The sequence below is a fragment of the Barbus barbus genome (assembly GCF_936440315.1).
Source record: "Barbus barbus genome assembly, chromosome: 40".
Classification (NCBI taxonomy): domain Eukaryota; kingdom Metazoa; phylum Chordata; class Actinopteri; order Cypriniformes; family Cyprinidae; genus Barbus; species Barbus barbus.
Window position 1 is genome coordinate 16,520,379 of NC_136718.1, and position 18,183 is coordinate 16,538,561.

Genomic DNA, 18,183 nt, shown 5'->3' on the forward strand with positions numbered 1-18,183 from the left:
TTACTCTCTCTTAATGTTGCTTAGCAGTGCATCAGTCCCACTTTGAGAAGGCTGACTGGACCGGCTCTTCCTGCTCTGGTGGGTCTTCACATGCTTGGAGAGGTGATCGCTCCGCATAAACCTTTTGCCACACTGCTGACAGCCGAAACGCTTCTCCCCGGTGTGTGTGCGAAGATGCCTCTGCAGCTCATCTGAGCGCGTGAAGCTCTTTCCACAGAAGAGCCAGTTGCAGATGAAGGGCCGCTCGCCGGCATGCCAGCGCAGGTGCGCCTTCAGGTGAGAGGTTTTTTTGTAGACCTTGCCGCAATCTGGAATGTGACAAATGTGTAGTCTTTTCTTCCCGAATTCCAGAGCAGCACCTCCATTTCCCGTGGACTGGCAGTTGGGGCATTTGCACCTGCGACAACGGCGAGTTGAGCTCAACAGACCTTTTGAGGTTCCTTGAAGAAGAGCAGCGATTTGAGGCTGGTGGCCCAAAACCAGCTGGCGTCCCAGAGAGAAGGGGTGCCCAGAGGGTGCACTGTTACTCTGAGATAGACTCCACCACTGCTGGCCATCCTCAACATGTCCACCTGGCAGGTGAGGTCTTCCTGAAGCGTTTTGAAGGAAGCTAGGAAAGTTCTGACCCACAGTGTTGTGCTGCGTGTAGTACTGTGCGTTCCCCTGCACCTGGGAGGAGAGCATCTTTACTGGAGACAGATCGAATGAGTAGGCAGACGGAGGCTCGGCTGGAGGGGTGAGGGGGAGCTCGTGGTGGTGATGGTGGTGATGATGGTGATGATGGGAGTGCGAGCCCAGGGTGGGCTGCATGTGACTGGGGAACTGCATTTTGGGCACGGTGAAGGTCATCTGGTGAGCGCTCAAGCTGGAGTTTGGGGCCACGTCATTGCTCCAGAGCTGAAACATGCTGGAAGCGGAGCCCACCGGCCCCTCGTAAGGGAGCTGCGACCCCTCCTGCCAAGCATGACTGCATGTGGTGGCCAAAAAGGAAAGGGTGTTAGGACCGCTTTCTGGAGAGGAGCTGGGAGTACGATCCTAGAGGGGAGAAAATAATTGATTCAGAATTATATAGAATTATATTTGGTATAAAATTAATTTTGTAATATAAGTTTATTTACAGTCTTGTTTTTAGTTTTTATTATTATTTTGGATTATTTTTGAATTAGTAAATTAATAATTCCAAAATGATAATAATTAAATTTTAACGCAGCAATTAAACTCATTTTACTAAATTATTTTTACAGCGAATATATTGAATATAATACACAATCTTGCCAAAATGACAAATTTAAGTTACTTGCACTTTTTAATTACTTGTAATTTAATGACTTTTCTTAAACTCAGAATAGTTGTTAAATTTAAAGGAAAACAATTGACATTTTAAATGAATGTAAAGTAGATGAAAGAAAGAAAGAAAGAAAGAAAGAAAGAAAGAAAGAAAGAAAGAAAGAAAGAAAGAAAGAAAGAAAGAAAGAAAGAAAGAAAGAAAGAAAAAGAAAAAGAAAAATACCTCCAAATAAAAGTTATGCTGCGAAAAAAATTCAAAGTTGTTGATTTAATTGTGTTGATTTAATAAGTATCCTTATGTAAGCGGAAAATGTATGATAAAACAAATTTATTAAAAAACAAATGTGTAGTACCTGTAAGAAATTGTGCAGGAAATTGTCCGCTCTGGATAAGGTTAACGCAGCCATGTGTGCACGGGAGCTTCAAGATATATCCACACCTGCGTGAAGCGCTGCGCGCAGTGCGTAACCGTGACAAAGTCAGAGAGTGCGGGCGAGGAGGCTCGCAAAGATCCTGTACGGATTGACCCCGTTACGCAACCAGGTTACCGGTGCATGAGTTTAGATATAGTGATCATCAATAATCCCTCGATTCTCTCTTCCTACTCCTGTCCTTTATCGGTTGTAAGAGTCTTTGACCACTTCGCGCTCTTGCTCCTGGTTTTCTGGGTCCCTTTTTCAAAAGCAGCGGCTTTCAAACCAGAACTCTTCCTTTTGAAGTGCGACTGAAGGGCCTGTCGCAATAAGTCCTGAGGATCATTTCAAAGGCGGTCGGAATGCATCTTCTCTTTATAGGGAAAAGATCCTCTCGACGGGGTCTCTTAAGTATGTATCAGGAGGGCCAGTGAATGGAGGAGAGATGCGGTGGGGGAATATTGGGGAGGGCAATCTTTGGGAGATTAGCAAGAGGGGTGTGTATTATAACCTTTATTTCATTCTAATTTAATTTTGCCAAATGTAAACCTGTGAGAACCCCTTTACTTTACAGGTTGTTGGTGAGAAGAGTCCAATATGAGAAAGTGTGTTTACATGTATCTGATATTTGCAGGTTTAACGACTCGTTCTTTTGTCAAAAATTAAACGAGCACACTTGCTTCTTACAATCAAGCCTTTATAATAACTTAATTAAACCAACAAAATGTAGCTAGTCACAATAATTTCCACTCGATTTTAAGAGTTTCAACTTGATTTTTCCCCATCAGTAATTACATAAAAGCGCGACGAACCACACAAATTATAACTTTTTAAAATGCATTTTAAATAAAAAAACGTGCATTTAAAAATGAATATGACAATATATTATACATATGAAAATGTGATATTTCTAACTGCTTAATTGGCATTAATATAATGTTTTTTTCCCCTACTGTTGGTTCCTAATGTAGTTTGAAGGGTTTAAAGTAGGCCATTTTATGTATTTTAGCTCCACTGTAGGCTGTTCGATTTTTCTGTTAATCTGTTTTTAATCTCTTCAGATGTTATTAGTTGTCAATTGATCATTCTGGTGACGCTCAATGATGTTTGAAGACGATCGAATAAGGCTATTATTCTTGTCCCATTAATAAAGGCGATTAAAGAAGCTATCTATACCAGGTAATCAGTAGAAGTTTCCAGCAAAACAAATGAAATAAATCTCTATGCACACTCAGTAGTTCGCACTCTGAAGTGATATAATTAATAAAGAACTCTGCGTGACATTTTCACACTCCGGGTTCAAGTTAAGGGCGTCATCACATTTAAAGGGATTAAATGCAGAGCATCCAAAGTTCATCTAACACTTTGAGTCTTTCTCTCACAGAATTTACATTGAAGTCGGAAAGCCATTTAACATCTTAATACATAGAAAATCCTCACTGCTTTGTGGTGCCTCTCACCTCCAGGCGCATAACAATCGACCTTTGTCCTAGCAGATGCATTGCTTTAGTCTGCTAAAATATACCACAGTGATGGAGAAATGAGATGACACGTAGGAAACGTACTTAATTGTCTTCAGATCCGTCAACTAGGATAGAGCTGCTGTAACATTCATTTTTATCTTGAAGACTGCCTTTAAAATAAACTAACCTAGGAAATGATACTGAGCCTATTAATGACTGTTTATACCGAGTTAGTGATTTCATTCACACATTAAAAGAAAGAAGAAAAAACAATGTTTAATAATAGATAGATAGATAGATAGATAGATAGATAGATAGATAGATAGATAGATAGATAGATAGATAGACTGAAATGATTGCTGTTAAATTTTACATTTGCAAAATTTGAGTCATTATGTCTCGTTTTTATAATAAGTGTTTTTAATATTTTATGCCTCGGTTATTAAAAATCTAAACTGCATAGATTCCTCTTTCACAATGGCTGAATTAACATTTTCTGTTTGTCTGTTTATCTTAAATTTGACTGACTGCTGATTGCTTAGAGTTCATTAAAATAAAAAAACAAAATCTATAACATTCGTAAAAAACCATCAACATACACTCTTAAAAATAAAGGTGCTTCACGAGAAGAACCTTTTTGTCCAAATGGTTCTGTAAAGAGTGGTTCCTTTAACATCTGAAGACCCTTTCTGTTTCACAAAAGGTTCTTTGTGGTGAAAGAAGGTTCTTCAGAGTATAAAAAGGTAAGCAAGAGATGGTTCTTTAAAGAACCTTTGACTGAATGGTTCTTTGTGGAGCCAAAAATGTTTTTTTTTTTCTATGGCATCTCTTGAAGAACCTTTTGAAGCTTGTTTTGTTAAAAATTAAGCTGCAAAATTTTGGTTCTGTGGAAACATCATGTTAAAGACACTAAATTTTAAACGCAACATGATAAGCAGCACATCCCTGCACTGTATGGAGGGCAATTAAGGTGTGTAATACTAATAAAACAAAATAATAGTCAAAAAAGGGGGAAGAGAGGACGGATGTATACATCAAAAATTTTGTGGCTTTACGGGGAGGCTGTTTCTGTCGCCTTTTGCGTGCTTTATTACGGAGCAGAAGTTGTTAATTACCCAGATTCTTATTTCCTGTCCCCTAAATCCCCCCTCCTTCCCCCAGCCACCCCCACTCCTCTCACTGCCTCCCAGATGAGTGTCTTTGAAGTGCAAAGTACGCTCTCCTCACTTTGAACTGTGCAAACAATGCTCCAGTGGTTGTGCTTACCTTCCCCATGTTACCTCATTTAAATAGACCTGGATACGGCTTATGCCATTTTCAAGGGAAAACTCATTTCCAAAGCAAGCGCAGATCCCAGCCTTCATTAGGCAGCTGTAGAGATGGCAGGCAATCAGGAGAACTGCCTTTAACAGAGGTTTCAGCTGCTGTTAGGTGGCCGCACACTATTTCCTGAGCATGATTAGTTTACTACATCCATTCAGGCATAAAATGGTTAGCTCCTCCATTTATATATGGTTTGAACTGAAATTAAATTATTTAAAATGATGCTTTGAAATGAAAAAAAAAACAAAATGTGTCTATTATAATATATGTGACCCCGGACCACAAAACCAGTCATAAGTAGCACGGGTATATGTGTAGTAATAGCCAACAATACATTGTATGCGTCAAAATCATCCATTTTTCTTTTATGCCAAAAAACATCAGGATATTAAGTAAAGATCATGTTACATGAAGATATTTTGTAAATTTCCTACCATAAATATATCAAAACTTGATTTTTGATTTGTAATATGCATTGCTAAGAATTTAATTTGGACAACTTTAAAGATTTATTTTGCACCCTCAGATTCCAGATTTTGAAATAGTTTTATCTCAGCCAAATATTGTCCAATCCTAACAAACCATAAATCAATTATTAATTAATAATAACAGCTTTCATATGATGTATAAATCTCAATTTCAAAAAATTGACCGTCATAATTCTTCCCTTAGTCTTTTTGATTTCAGTTTAAATCATTATTTTTTACATTTAAATTTATCTGATTTATCAAATACTTTATCATAGAGAATATAAACATATATATGTGTATGGTAGATTTAATTGATTTAATTTAGATTAGATTTCATTTCATTTATCTGTAGATTTAATTTATAGATTTAATTTATTTCTACAATCTAATTTTAAAAATGTATTAGTGATACAGACAGCAAGTCTTACTTTTCTCCATTACAAATGCAAAATCCAAAAGAAAATAGATACTAGATGTCCAATAGTTATAAACAATTATGTCAAAAATTATATTACAAAAAAAAAAATATTAAAATAATATAATATATAGAATATTATGTTTTTCTTTATGTCATCTTAGATGCATATCATTTTAAGTAATGGTAGTAAATTAGCAAATTCATTCTAATTTATCATAGCATATATATGTATTATAGTATATAGATTTAATTTAACTTTACACTCTAATTTCTAAAATTTGTTATTGGTCCAGACAGCAAGATTCCAACTCTTCTCTATCACAAATGCAAAATCCATTGATTCAAAGATCAATGTCCTCATAAAATAAGCAAAACAATGGCAGGCATGTTGTCAAGCTGTTTTTTTAGCATGTCTGGAGGGCAGTTTAAGAGTCTCAGATCGCTAAATTGTCCCAGCTGTCTTGACCATCTGCACTCCAAACAGCCAGCCACAAGCTTTTGTACTGCTGGCCATCTCCAAAAGCCAGTTTACAGCCCCACATGGACTAAATGACTTGAAACCCCCAACTTGACAAATGTGGCATAATGGATGAGACAGAGTGCATGTAAAAACCTGCTGCCCCCTGCATCTTTCTAGCCAAAACTCTAATCAATGCAATCAGGAATGGCACTGGCCATAATTACCTCGACAGTGTCAAGGAATGTTGAATAGTTTAGGATGCTGATGATGCTGAGCTTTAGGTCTGGCTTACTGATGATTTTGCACAAATATTTGATTTAATTGCCATAATCTCTCATTTAATGTTCATATAATGATTCTTGAGGCATTGGAGAACCGTCTGGAGAACCTCTAGCACCTTTTGAAGGGGCCTCAAGTATCCTATATTTGTGTTCAAGGAAACCTATTTCTGCCACATACTGATAAAAAAAAAAAGAAAAAGTTGTGACTTTTTCCTCACAATTCTGAGTTTATATCTCGCAATTCAAAATTTGTTTCAATTTTGCAAATCTGATTTTAATTTAGAGACAGAGTTTGTTTCTGCCACAGAATAAAAAAGTTAATTGCAACTTTCTATAACTTTCTTTCAAAATTACTGACTTTTTTTGAGTTTATATCTCATAATTTGAACTTTTCTTCTCAGAATTGCGAGTTTACTGTATGCCTCGCTATTGCAAGTTATCTCACAATACTAATTAACTAACTTTTTTTTTTATCTCACATTTCTGAGTTTATATCCCACAATTTAAATTTAGTTTCTCGCAATTCTGAGAAAATAAATCCAAACTGCAAGAAATAAAACTGTGAGTTTGTGAGATATAATCTTGAAATTCTGAGATGAAAAATGGGATAAAAAGTCACAATTACATTTTGTTTTATTTCATGGTGGAAATGGGCTTCAATATGAATATATATTTCAAGTGCCTCAAAATCTTCCCATTTATGAAAAGATTCCACAAATGGTGTCGGAAATATCTAGTTTTTTTACTATTTTTTTTATTTTTTATTACTTAGTTCATTACCAACTGATCACTTCTAAAGGTTAAAAGTACAAATGAAAGTTTTTGAAAATACTAAAAAGAAGATTTATTGAATTGGAGTTAAGAATTAGAGTTATTTTGCACTATGAAATGCCATTTTATGAAATAAACCATTTTGAAACTATGAAAGAAGTGTTTTTAACAACTGTCCATTTGCATTAATGCGAGAAGGAATTCCATCATTTGTGTGTGAAAATGCAAAAGCACAAAAATCTACTTGTCAGAAAAACTTTTATCATTACTAGGGGCACTTGAAGTTTGTTTGTATTTTGTTTTTCAGTACTCTTAACAACTTCAGAAGTCAGATCACAGGAGCCTGTGATCAAAGCAGCTTTCGGTTAGTTCAGGAAACACAGGAGCTATACCCCGTGCTTTGATATTCTACATCAATATTTCAATTCAACAATCGCTTGACATGCGCCTGCACTCCCTGAGACGAAAGACGAAAGGAAAGAGTGAAATGGAGGGGGTACTGGAACTGTATATAAAAACGAGAGTGAAGACTTTACAGCATGGAACAACTCCCTTCCTCAGCACCGATCTGCCTCGTCTGTCATTTAAATACACCCTGACTGCTTAATCCCACAGCAACAATGGATGGTAAACCAGAGCGATTCAGCTCTTTGACCCACACAAAGTCACGTGACAAACTCTGAAAGTTGCCATCTGAAAGAAATTTGCTCAGTGTCCGAGCTTTGAAGAATACTTCAGCACTTTGAACTCTCACATATTGAAAAGACATCCTGTTTGAAGACCAGACATTCAGCCTCAAGCACTCAGTTCCACTGGAAGACAGACCATTTGATACAGACTACTGTTCAAAAGTCTGGGATCAGTAAGATTTTTTGAAAGAAATTAATACTTTTTTCAGCAAATATGTATTAAATTGATCAAAAGACATTTACAATGTTACAAAATATTGTTATTTCAAATAAAAGCTGTTCGTTTGAACTTTTCTCAACAAATCTGGGAAAAAATGGTTTTAAACAACTGTTTTAAACATTGATAATAAGAAATGAAGGATCACGTGACACTGAATTCCAGAGTAATGATGCTGAAAATTCAGCTTTACCCTCACAAGAATTAATTACATTTTAAAATATATTAAAATATAGAAAACAGTCTTAAATTGTAATAATAGTTCAGTTTTACTATATTTTTAGTGCAACAAATGCAGCCTTGGAGAGCAAAGCTTACTGATCCCAAACTTTTGAACATAGTGAAGTTTGTTTGCTTCTTATATTGAGAAAAGACTTTCTAGAATTATACACAAAAGAGTCCAAAAGACTAAGATCATTAATGAAAAATGCTATTTTGCATTTCTATACATTTTCCCCAGTAAAAACAACACTATTCCAATAATAATTTGAGCCAAAAATGTATATGAATTTCAGAATGTCTTAGTATCTGATATGTATTATTTAGTTTATTAAAAAAAAAAAAAAAAAAAAAAAAAAAATTGAACAAAGTTTTTCAATGTGGATTTTGGACCCACAATACTTTATTACTCTATTACTTTACTCTGACACTTATTAAAATGCACTGAAGTCAGACACAGCAGATGTTGGTTGTGTGCAAATAACGTATCTGAAATTGAAAATGAATGATTACTAATTTACAGTGCGAGGGGGGCATTTTTTATTTATGGATCATGTTCTTTAAACCCCTTAAAGACTAAAGACTAATTCCCCAAAATAGCTGTCAGTCTAAGGCAACATAATATAAATAATATACAAGCCCGGTTGAAAACAAAAGAAAAGAACAGGCGGATTATCAATCAAATACGGCTCATAACACGCAAACACACACTGAAAACAAAAGAAAATAAATAGTCAGAACACCTGACAATGTCAAGTTAATGTGGGTATTGCGCAGCACATGGACCCCAGCCAGTTTCCTTAGAAGCTCAGAATTACAGTGAGACATGTGAGGGGTATGTCAGGCTTTGATGGCTGTGTTCTAATTACACGTATAATTCCTGTACCTCCATTTGATTACATGGCAGAAAGCTTTACTCTGTGGAAATCACTAATATAATCGTGGAATTCTGATTGGATGTTAACTAACTTTGCAATACATTATTTTTCCGTCAAATCACTTTAGTTTAGTTAGAAACATTTCTAAGAAATAGCTTTACTTCATTAGGAGAGGAAGTGAAAAAACAACCTATTACATTTAACCAGCAATCAAAACCAAAACATTTGGTTAGAGGGGTCCAACCTTCCTATACCAAGCTATGCAGATCACAATTGTTCCTACAACAAAAGCTGTTGAAATGGATATGACGTTTGCTTCTGACAGTGATGGCATTCACACGGAAGGGACAAAAGTGAATGATGATTTAAGCGTTTTCTTAACAAAAAGAATGTTTCTTTAAACTCATCAAATGCAGGTGCTTCTACAGGCCCTTACTCTGACCGTACATGTGCGCACCTAGCAGATTTACTCAAATGTGCCTAAAATGCAAACATTATATAAAGTGCTTAAACTATAAGTAAACAGTATCCTGATTATTTTTTTTTCCCATGGAACAGACACACCATAAAAAAATAAATACATACATACACATTTAAATACTCTTTGGAGCCTGAAAGACTATAATCACTTTCATATGGAATCTTGTTTCTGCCACAGTATAAATAAAAAGGTGATTACAACGTTTTTCATTAGCAATTCTGATTTTTTAACTAACAATTCTTGAGTTTGTGAGTTTATGTCTCACAATTTTGTCTTTTTCTCTGAGTTGTGAGATGAACATGAAATCCTGAGGGGGAAAGAAATGTCGAAATTGTGAGATATAAACTCACAATGGCAAGAAAAACTGCAAGAAAAAAGCCCAAGTTCTGAGTTTATTGGCAAAAAAAAAAAAAAAAGTATGAAATGTGAGATGAAAAAGTCACAATTAAATGTTTATATTTTTTTTTATCCTGTGGCAAAACATGATGCAATACCTACATGTTATTTTAAATCTGTATGACTTTCTTTTGCAGAACATAAAAGAAGATAATTTGAAAAATATTGGTAACTGAACCATTTCAGTTTCCATTGATCTTCACTATAAACAAAATTACAATAGGACAGTGGGACCCACAACAGTTTGGTTACAAAGACTCTTCAAAATATATGTATAGTTCAGTCATGAAACTCTAGATGGTGCAGGCTGATGGGTTGTTAACGTAACTGATGATATTCAGAGAGTTAAACGGCTTGGCACAAGCTGATTGGTTCATGTTGCATATGCAGCCAATGAGCTTACTGTCTTGCATTTATAAGGCTGGCTAGTATTCACTTGAGATTTTGGCAGCGTACTTTCAGAGTTTCTCTGAAACCCTTCATCTTCCCCAGCTCCACCTGTATAGATCTGCTACGGGTTATTTTATATACTATTTGCACAGCAGCAATGTCTTAAATACTCACAGCACCGTATCGCCATATGCATTAGCAGTAGCAAGTTCCTGTATACTTGCTTGCAACAGCAGCAGCAATAATCTGCAACTACAGCAATAACCAACAGCAGCAGCAGCAGCGTTGCAGATCTGTTCCGCCGAGACCAAACACATTAACATTGTCATATCCATCACCATGCTAAAATTTTCTGAGGGATGTCATTATTGAACTTCTTTTGTGACATCAGGGTGAGTAAATGATGCCAGAATTTTCATTTTAACCTATTGATATGAAAAGATCTATGTGAAGACATTATGATAAAAACATTTTTGAAGGACATGAGGGTGAGTAAATAACAACAGAACTTAAATTTTTATATGAAGTCTCCTCACTCAGACCCTCTGTGCCCCTCCTCCACCCTGTATCTCAGGCCATATGCAGCCTACTCATCCAATGCATTAGTAATGAGCTGGTGGCAGAGTCCCTGACATGAGAAGCAGCTCTCTGCTCACAGATGTAGATTTATTTGTGTTTGCACACCTCCATCAGCAGCTGTTTGGCCCCCACGGTTAGCACAGCCCCCGTAATACACGGAGAGATGTCATCCGGCAGCGGGCCATGCCAGACATCGGCGGTGTCCTGTTGTGTGCTGCTTAACTAGGGGTGCTTTGAAGATGCCACCTTTTGACAGAGAGGTGCTTTTATCTAATCCTCATGCCGTAATTTGCACCCCCGTACCTTTAATTTATGACTACTGATCAAATACCTGCCTTTGGAAAATGAGAAACTTAAGTGTTTTTTTATTTTTTCCTTCTTTTCTCAATGCAAAAAGAATTCCTAATGTTGCAGGTTGAAGGGGGTGCATTAAGATAGAGAGGAACGCTGGATCAACATTTCTTTGATCTATGGTTTAATTGAGTGTGCAGACAATAATAAGACCAAACCTGCTGTGATGGATCAATGACATTAATTCCTGATACAAATTCATAATGTTAACTTGCACAATGTACTAAGGAACGATGGGCATTTTCATATACAATATATGTTCCCACACCTTTAGTTCAATGAATTTGCTTTGTATTTCTAGCAATATTTTAGAGCTGAGTATAGAAAAACCCCCACAAATAAATAAATAAATAAAATGTGCATAATTGTCCATTCTTTTTTAGAATATGTTATTTTTTTACATGATTTTCAAACTATTAAAATTCCCTGACATTTCCTGGAATTGAACTGAAATTAACAAATTAATCATTATTTGATATTTTTTAATGAAAACACTATAACCACATACTGTACTGTATACAGTATATAATAAACAATATGAAGTAGAGTAAAAGCAGTAATTATACATACATACATACATACAGATAGATAGATAGATAGATAGATAGATAGATAGATAGATAGATAGATAGATAGATAGATAGATAGATAGAATTTCTTTTCCCTCCCAATTTCCTCCAAATCAATGACTTTCAGTGTCATTTTTTTCTGAGCCCTGTTACCCTGATTAATTTCTCACCTTGACCTTTATTAACATTAATTTGATAAATTTGAAATATACTACATTTACAAATGACAAACTTCAGAGTCACCACTGGAATGACACACATTGAGTGAGGCATTTGTGAGAAAGTCTTTTCAGGACGTCTCGGTCTACTGTACATTACGTCTATTGACTTCCCTTCATTGAGTTCACTTCACTCGCTGACGACAAGCAGGCACGTCAGAGACAGTTTTACTCCTTGTCTTCTAAGATCTTTTCTTCCTCTTTCCCCACCACAGAACAGACGGCTCTAGTTTGCAAAACAAATGAACAAACAGATAACAGGAATGGAGTGATGAAAGAGTAAACAACAAGCTCAATGCCCCAAAACCATAATACACTCTAAGTAGGTTATCCGCCATAACCCAATTTGATTGTTACGTATCCTACTATCTGAATGATGAACTTCATCTGTCCACTAAATCCAGGTGAAATAAAAAAGATAAGACAACACTCTCCTTTCATAAGCTGCAGTATACCCCAAACACTTCATTATGAAGAAAGATGATATTTAGTCAATCTATTGATGTTGCCTAACTAATTGTAAAGCAGGGACTCAAAGCAGATGCTGCATTTCAAAGCACTTGTGAGCAACTAGACAGGTTATGATTTATGCTAAGATGCGTGGCTTCAAAGCGCCGAATGAGGCTTCTAAACAAATTGAACAAGTCAAGCACTATTCACCCAGGACTGAGAGAGTGCCGAGCGCATGCAGATCAGAGGAGAGCGCCTGCCGCTTGTAATATCCCTCAATGGAAGCTCAGGTCTGCTGGGAAGAGCCAGCAGATAGCGGTTAACACTGGGCTGTGTACTCGGGCATGGGAATTCTGTGCCAACGTTGCTGCAACACCTGTGCTGAGGATCCAAGCCTCACTCATGTCATGGGCATGATCAGGCAGTCGGTAGTGGGGAGGCTGGCAGACCCTCCCTGGAGACTTGACACCTTTTCTGCACGGCACCATTATTTAGGTGTGAACAGAGAGAAACACACGGTCTGTGTCAACAATCTGATGCAATATCAGTAAACATTGATAATTATTTATGAAGCGCCAGCTTACTGTACCATGATAGCTGTTAAAAAAGCTTGTGGAATATCCTCTGGATATTGCAGCTTGTGAGTAATGAGCGTTGACAAGTCAAGTTAGTTGTCAACAGGTTTTGATGGAGGTAGAGGATGCAGGTTTGTCTGCAAAGACCCCTAACAGAAAAATAACATATTGGGGTATGTGTGATGGACAATTTCAATGTATGGACAAAATCAGTTCTTTTAGGAAGGTGAGTAACTGATAACTGAACTTTCAGTTTGGGGTTAACTATCCCCTTAAATGAATGTGATTAATGTTTCAAAGGGAGGATTTCACAGTAATACCATAGAAGAACAATTTTGGTCCACAAGTAACCTTTTATTAAACAGTTTAGTGAGAAGAAAATTTTAATCATCTAAAAACCTTTTTCCTCTTTTAAAGAACCTTTTGTTCAATGGAAACCCAGGTGCCAAAAAAAAAAAAAAAAAGTTTTAAGAACATTTTGCTATATTCAACATGTCCAGTTTTTAAAATTGTTTAAAAAAAATTTTCTTGGTTGTATGAACGTCAAGGGAACACTATTATTTAAAGAGTTTGTTCATAACTTTGAGAGAACCTTGCCAGAACGGAACCTTCCCATGGGGAATATTCTCAGAACTTTAGATGTTAAAGGTTCTTCATGGAACCAAAGATTCCAATAAAGAATGTTTATTTTTATGTGTATAGCCAGAGGAAATAAAAAGTATTTTGTTTTAATATATTAAATATAAAACATATTGTATACTTATTCCTGTAAGATATCTGTAATGACATTTTCTAGTAAAAAATGTGACCGGTTTATGCATCTCTCTCGCTCATTTTTTTTCACCTTTTCCTTTCTCCCATTTGATGCAACCTAAATTGGTGCTGAAGAAACAAATTGCTAAATTTTTAATTAACTTCATAACATCTGCACTTCAGCTTTGAGAGAGCAGGGAGATTTCCTTTTAACCTGTTCCAGCACATTTGCACACCAAGGTAAATCTTGATGCTGGCACTTTTACAGAGAGGAAGAAAAAAAATTAAAAATGGAAATGAACTCGTACTTGTGTGTAGATCAAAGACACAGAATTATTCAACTTTTTGCCATTGCTTGATCTTCAAAAATAAAAGAAGTGAAAGTGGGGAAACGCAGAGATGGATAGCTCGGTGCCGTCTGCTTATTTATCATACTGCTTTTACACTCCTTCATACATTTGTTGTAAATATCTATCCTGATTCTTTTTTTATATCAAAGTAGATCATCTACATGGCAGAGGAAATAATATTTTCACATCAAAAACAAATCTGCATCCCTGTTCCTGTGGGGCTGTCATTTGCGTTAAATTAAGTATTAAAAAATTAAAGTAAATGAGTACAGATAGACCAGTTTTGTTCATTTTCAATATGTGCAAATATTCAGAAGATAGAATATTTATTGATGCAATGTGAGTAGTTAAATGCAAATATTAACCTATTTTATTATTAATATTTTCATTTAAAATTTATTTCCAATGTGGAATTTGAAATGTGTATTTATTTTTAAAATACTATAAATTTAAATTAAATTGACTGTATTTAATCTGTATTAACCAATATTTTGTTTCTTTTTTCATAGGAAAATAGGAAACAAGTTTCAACTTTCTGTATTGCAAGTTCTGGTCCAGCAGAGGGCAGTGCTGAGTCAACGATGAACCAGTGAGTCTACACAGTATGTGCTTCACATAGGCCTTTTGCAGTATTCATAAACATAGTCTAACATAATAAACGGACAGTTTGTTTTGCACAGACTTCACAAGATAGAACTCTGTAGAATAACAGATACACTATATATTTGCCAGAAACACAGATACGTTCATGCAGTAGAATAAGCATGGCTGAAATGTGAGCGGTCCGGTGACCATCCCCCTCTGCACACCTGCACTGATATGTATGATAGTCCAGAACAGTACAGCTTCTTCAACAACTCTCTCTTTGATGAAAAACACAATGCTAGCTCTGTATGGCAGCCATCACCTGTCTACCTGTGGGAAAAGAGGGCATGCTTCCAACCCAAACAGCAGGGCAATATACAGGGACGATGCCTGCTGAGCTTGTAGAGTGGGTTGTGACTGAAAAAAATAATAATTCACACCTAATAAAGTATGAGGTTTGTCTTGCATCAACCTCTCCACTAGGGGACAGTCTTTAAATCATTAAGTCTTATATTATAAATATTATTAGCCTTTAGTTAATTGATGAAATATGTATCGTGTTAAGTATATGTACACCATTCCAAAGTTTGGGGTCAGTAATCATTTTTAAATAATATTTTTATTCCGCATGGACCCAGTAAAGATTTTAAATTCCACATGCTTTTAAATAAATGCTGTTCTTTGAAACTTTCCATTTATCAAAGAATCCTGAAAAAAAAGTATCACAGTTTCCATAAATATGCAGATCAACCATTTTCATTTTAGTTGAGTACCAGATCGCATATTAGAATGATTTCTAAGGATCATGTGACACTGAAGACTGGAGTAAGTCAGTGGCTGTTAAAAAGTCATTTTTTATCATCACAGGAATAAATTACTTTTAAAAATGTATAAACATAAAAATACTTATTTTAAATTGTAATAATATTTCACAATATGTATTTTTACTTTTGTGAGCATACACTCTTAAAAATAAAGGTGCTTCATGATGCCACCTTTTTGTCTAAATTGTTCCATAACGAACCTTTAACATATGAAGAACCTTTCTGTTTCATAAAAGGTTCTATGTGGTGAAAGAAGGTTCTTCAGAGTATAAAAAGGTAAGAAAGAGATGGTTCCTTAAAGAACCTTTGACTGAATGGTTCTTTGTGGAACCAAAAATGGTTTTCTGCAGTCAGTAAGAACAAGGATGTTATGAGTTGTGTTAAAAATGCTGAGCAAGAGACCTTATGAAAGGTCTGCTGAACTATTATATGTCTGATATTTTTTAGAATCAAGTGCTTTATCATAGCTAAGCGATATATGCCAATGATTGGTAAAATTTATACTTTTAAATGTAAATTGTATGATGCTTCCTCACAGAGCTTTTATGAATTAACATAGTTCCCTGTCTGTGTTCCCTTGGAGGAGGCCAAAAGATGCAAGATGCAGTAACTGGGCAGTGTCCCTCCTGCTCTCTCTGCACCCACCTTCACCTTCACCCCTCTGTTTTCAGCATCAAAGGGCAGTCATGGCTCCAGCTGGGTGGCCACTGGCCTCTTATTTCCTCCCACATGCTCTCCTGCCATTCATTCTGATCCAGGCCCCGTCAGGGCTGAGTGGACCCATGGGATCCGACCAACTGGACCGCTCATGGCCACTTCCTGGTCATTTAAGACCTGTACTGCAGAATGGAGGGCCATTGTCCAGACTGTTATCTGATGGCCCGAGCCAAAAAGCAGACAAAGCCAAGTGCTTGGAGACTCACCCCTTCCGCTTTGCTGAGGTTACGGTGCTTTTTTTAAAGCATGGCGATGGATGATTAAAAAGAGATGAATGAAACTGAAATATTATCAATGAAAACAAACATCAGCCATTTTAAATGAGCATAAATAATTGCGATAAAATAAACAAGTTTTATAATGGTCAAGGGTCTATGAAGGTGAAATATTAATCATAGGTAGAGGAAGTGACTGCTGTGTGAAAATGAGTTGATAAAGAAGACTTTGTTACTTTGTTAAGCTATGATCCTCATTCTTGTTTCATACATTTTCATTGAAATTGCGAATACACATTCCAGTTTATACATTTTATTATTTATGCTAAAGTGCAACCCTGCCTCATCAGAGCTCTTAGTCAATCTGTCACAGCTAAAGATTAATAGCAGTACACAATTGTGACATAAAAGTTCATATGTGTTGAACTGGGTGGAAGATAATAATAGTTTAGTCTAAAATATGTAATAATATGCAATACCATTCAAAAGTTTGGTCAGCAAGTTCCTTACACTCTTAAAAATAAATAAATCTATCTATCTATCTATCTATCTATCTATCTATCTATCTATCTATCTATCTATCTATCTATCTATCTATCTATCTATCTATCTATCTATCTATCTATCTATCTATCTATCTATCTATCTATCTATCTATCTATCTATCTATCTATCTATCTATCTATCTATCTATCTATACACTATTAATTCAGGGTGACAGTATGTCCCCAAATGACTCTAAGTATCCGTGTGAACAAGACTAGTACTGTAAAGTACCTCCATTACAGCCTCTCTTGCAAAACTGACCACGTCAGTGTTTCGCTCTGAGAAGACACATTTGTTAATTAAAACTTTGCATCTAAGCAATACTGTAAGAACTCACTGTCTCATTATTGCTAATCATTCTCTAAATTAAAACCTTTACTGTTTAACCATTAACATAACATTAACCATCTCAACGATATTTGGTATAAACAAATCAAACTAGCCTGACAGAGTGGCTAGAAATCACTGATGTCAGCTCTCCTTAAGAGCCAAGAGTCCTTCAGGATCTCTGGACTCTTTACTTAAGATGAGTGTGTGTGTGTGAGTGTGCGTGTGAGAGAGATAGCTGACCTGGGTTCACCCAAGACCTCACTCTGGCACCAAATATTAGTTATCAGTCTCCACTGAGATCCTCAGGGGTCATATAAAGAGGGAATATAGAATTTGAGGGCCACACAGTGATAGAGCTGCGGACAATGCAAAGAAAATTTCACAATGTAGTTCAAGGTTGTGTCCCAACAGGGCATTATAGCAGCACAATGCTGAAAGTAAGGGCTAGGAACAGTAATTCCCTATAGCGCAATCCGATGCTACACCAACGCTTTGGAAGTCATCTATACTTACCATAAACTTTGAGAAGATTGTGTATGTATAAAATCTATCAAATATATACATAGAAGTGTGAGATTAGAGGTGAAGGTGTGTTTGCTAAGGTTTATCCTCCTCAGAGAACACAAGGTCACTGCATGTTCTTCAACTCCCCTTCCTCTCCTGCTGCTGTTCAGACGCCGGTCACACTCCTGTTTTCCAAATGATAAGACAAGTTACCATGGTTCAAAACAATTTAAACTGTAAGCATTTTGTTGGCCTGCATTTTCTGAGTCAGCACTCAATGACCCTAAACATTCTGTTTTCGTAATCAGTTATTTTCTGGCTGATTGTGTGCAGATCTGGTATAATATTTAGGAATATTATCATATAATTTGTATATACATATATTGTTTTTTTTTGCAGCATATAATTATTTTCAGATTAAAACTAATATAGGAAAAAAATCCAAACTGTACAGAAATTTT

The 18,183-nt window shown here is 36.0% G+C and overlaps 1 protein-coding gene across 1 annotated transcript; it reads right to left on the minus strand.

Annotated features, from left to right (window-relative positions):
- Nucleotides 1–1,694, minus strand: sp5l (Sp5 transcription factor-like; the record flags this gene model as incomplete). Its single annotated transcript, XM_079400101.1, has 2 exons — nt 1–1,035; nt 1,641–1,694. 2 exons carry the CDS (start codon nt 1,692–1,694, stop codon nt 1–3), a joined length of 1,089 nt encoding a protein of 362 aa, XP_079256227.1.
- Between the last annotated feature and the right edge of the window lie 16,489 nt (nt 1,695–18,183).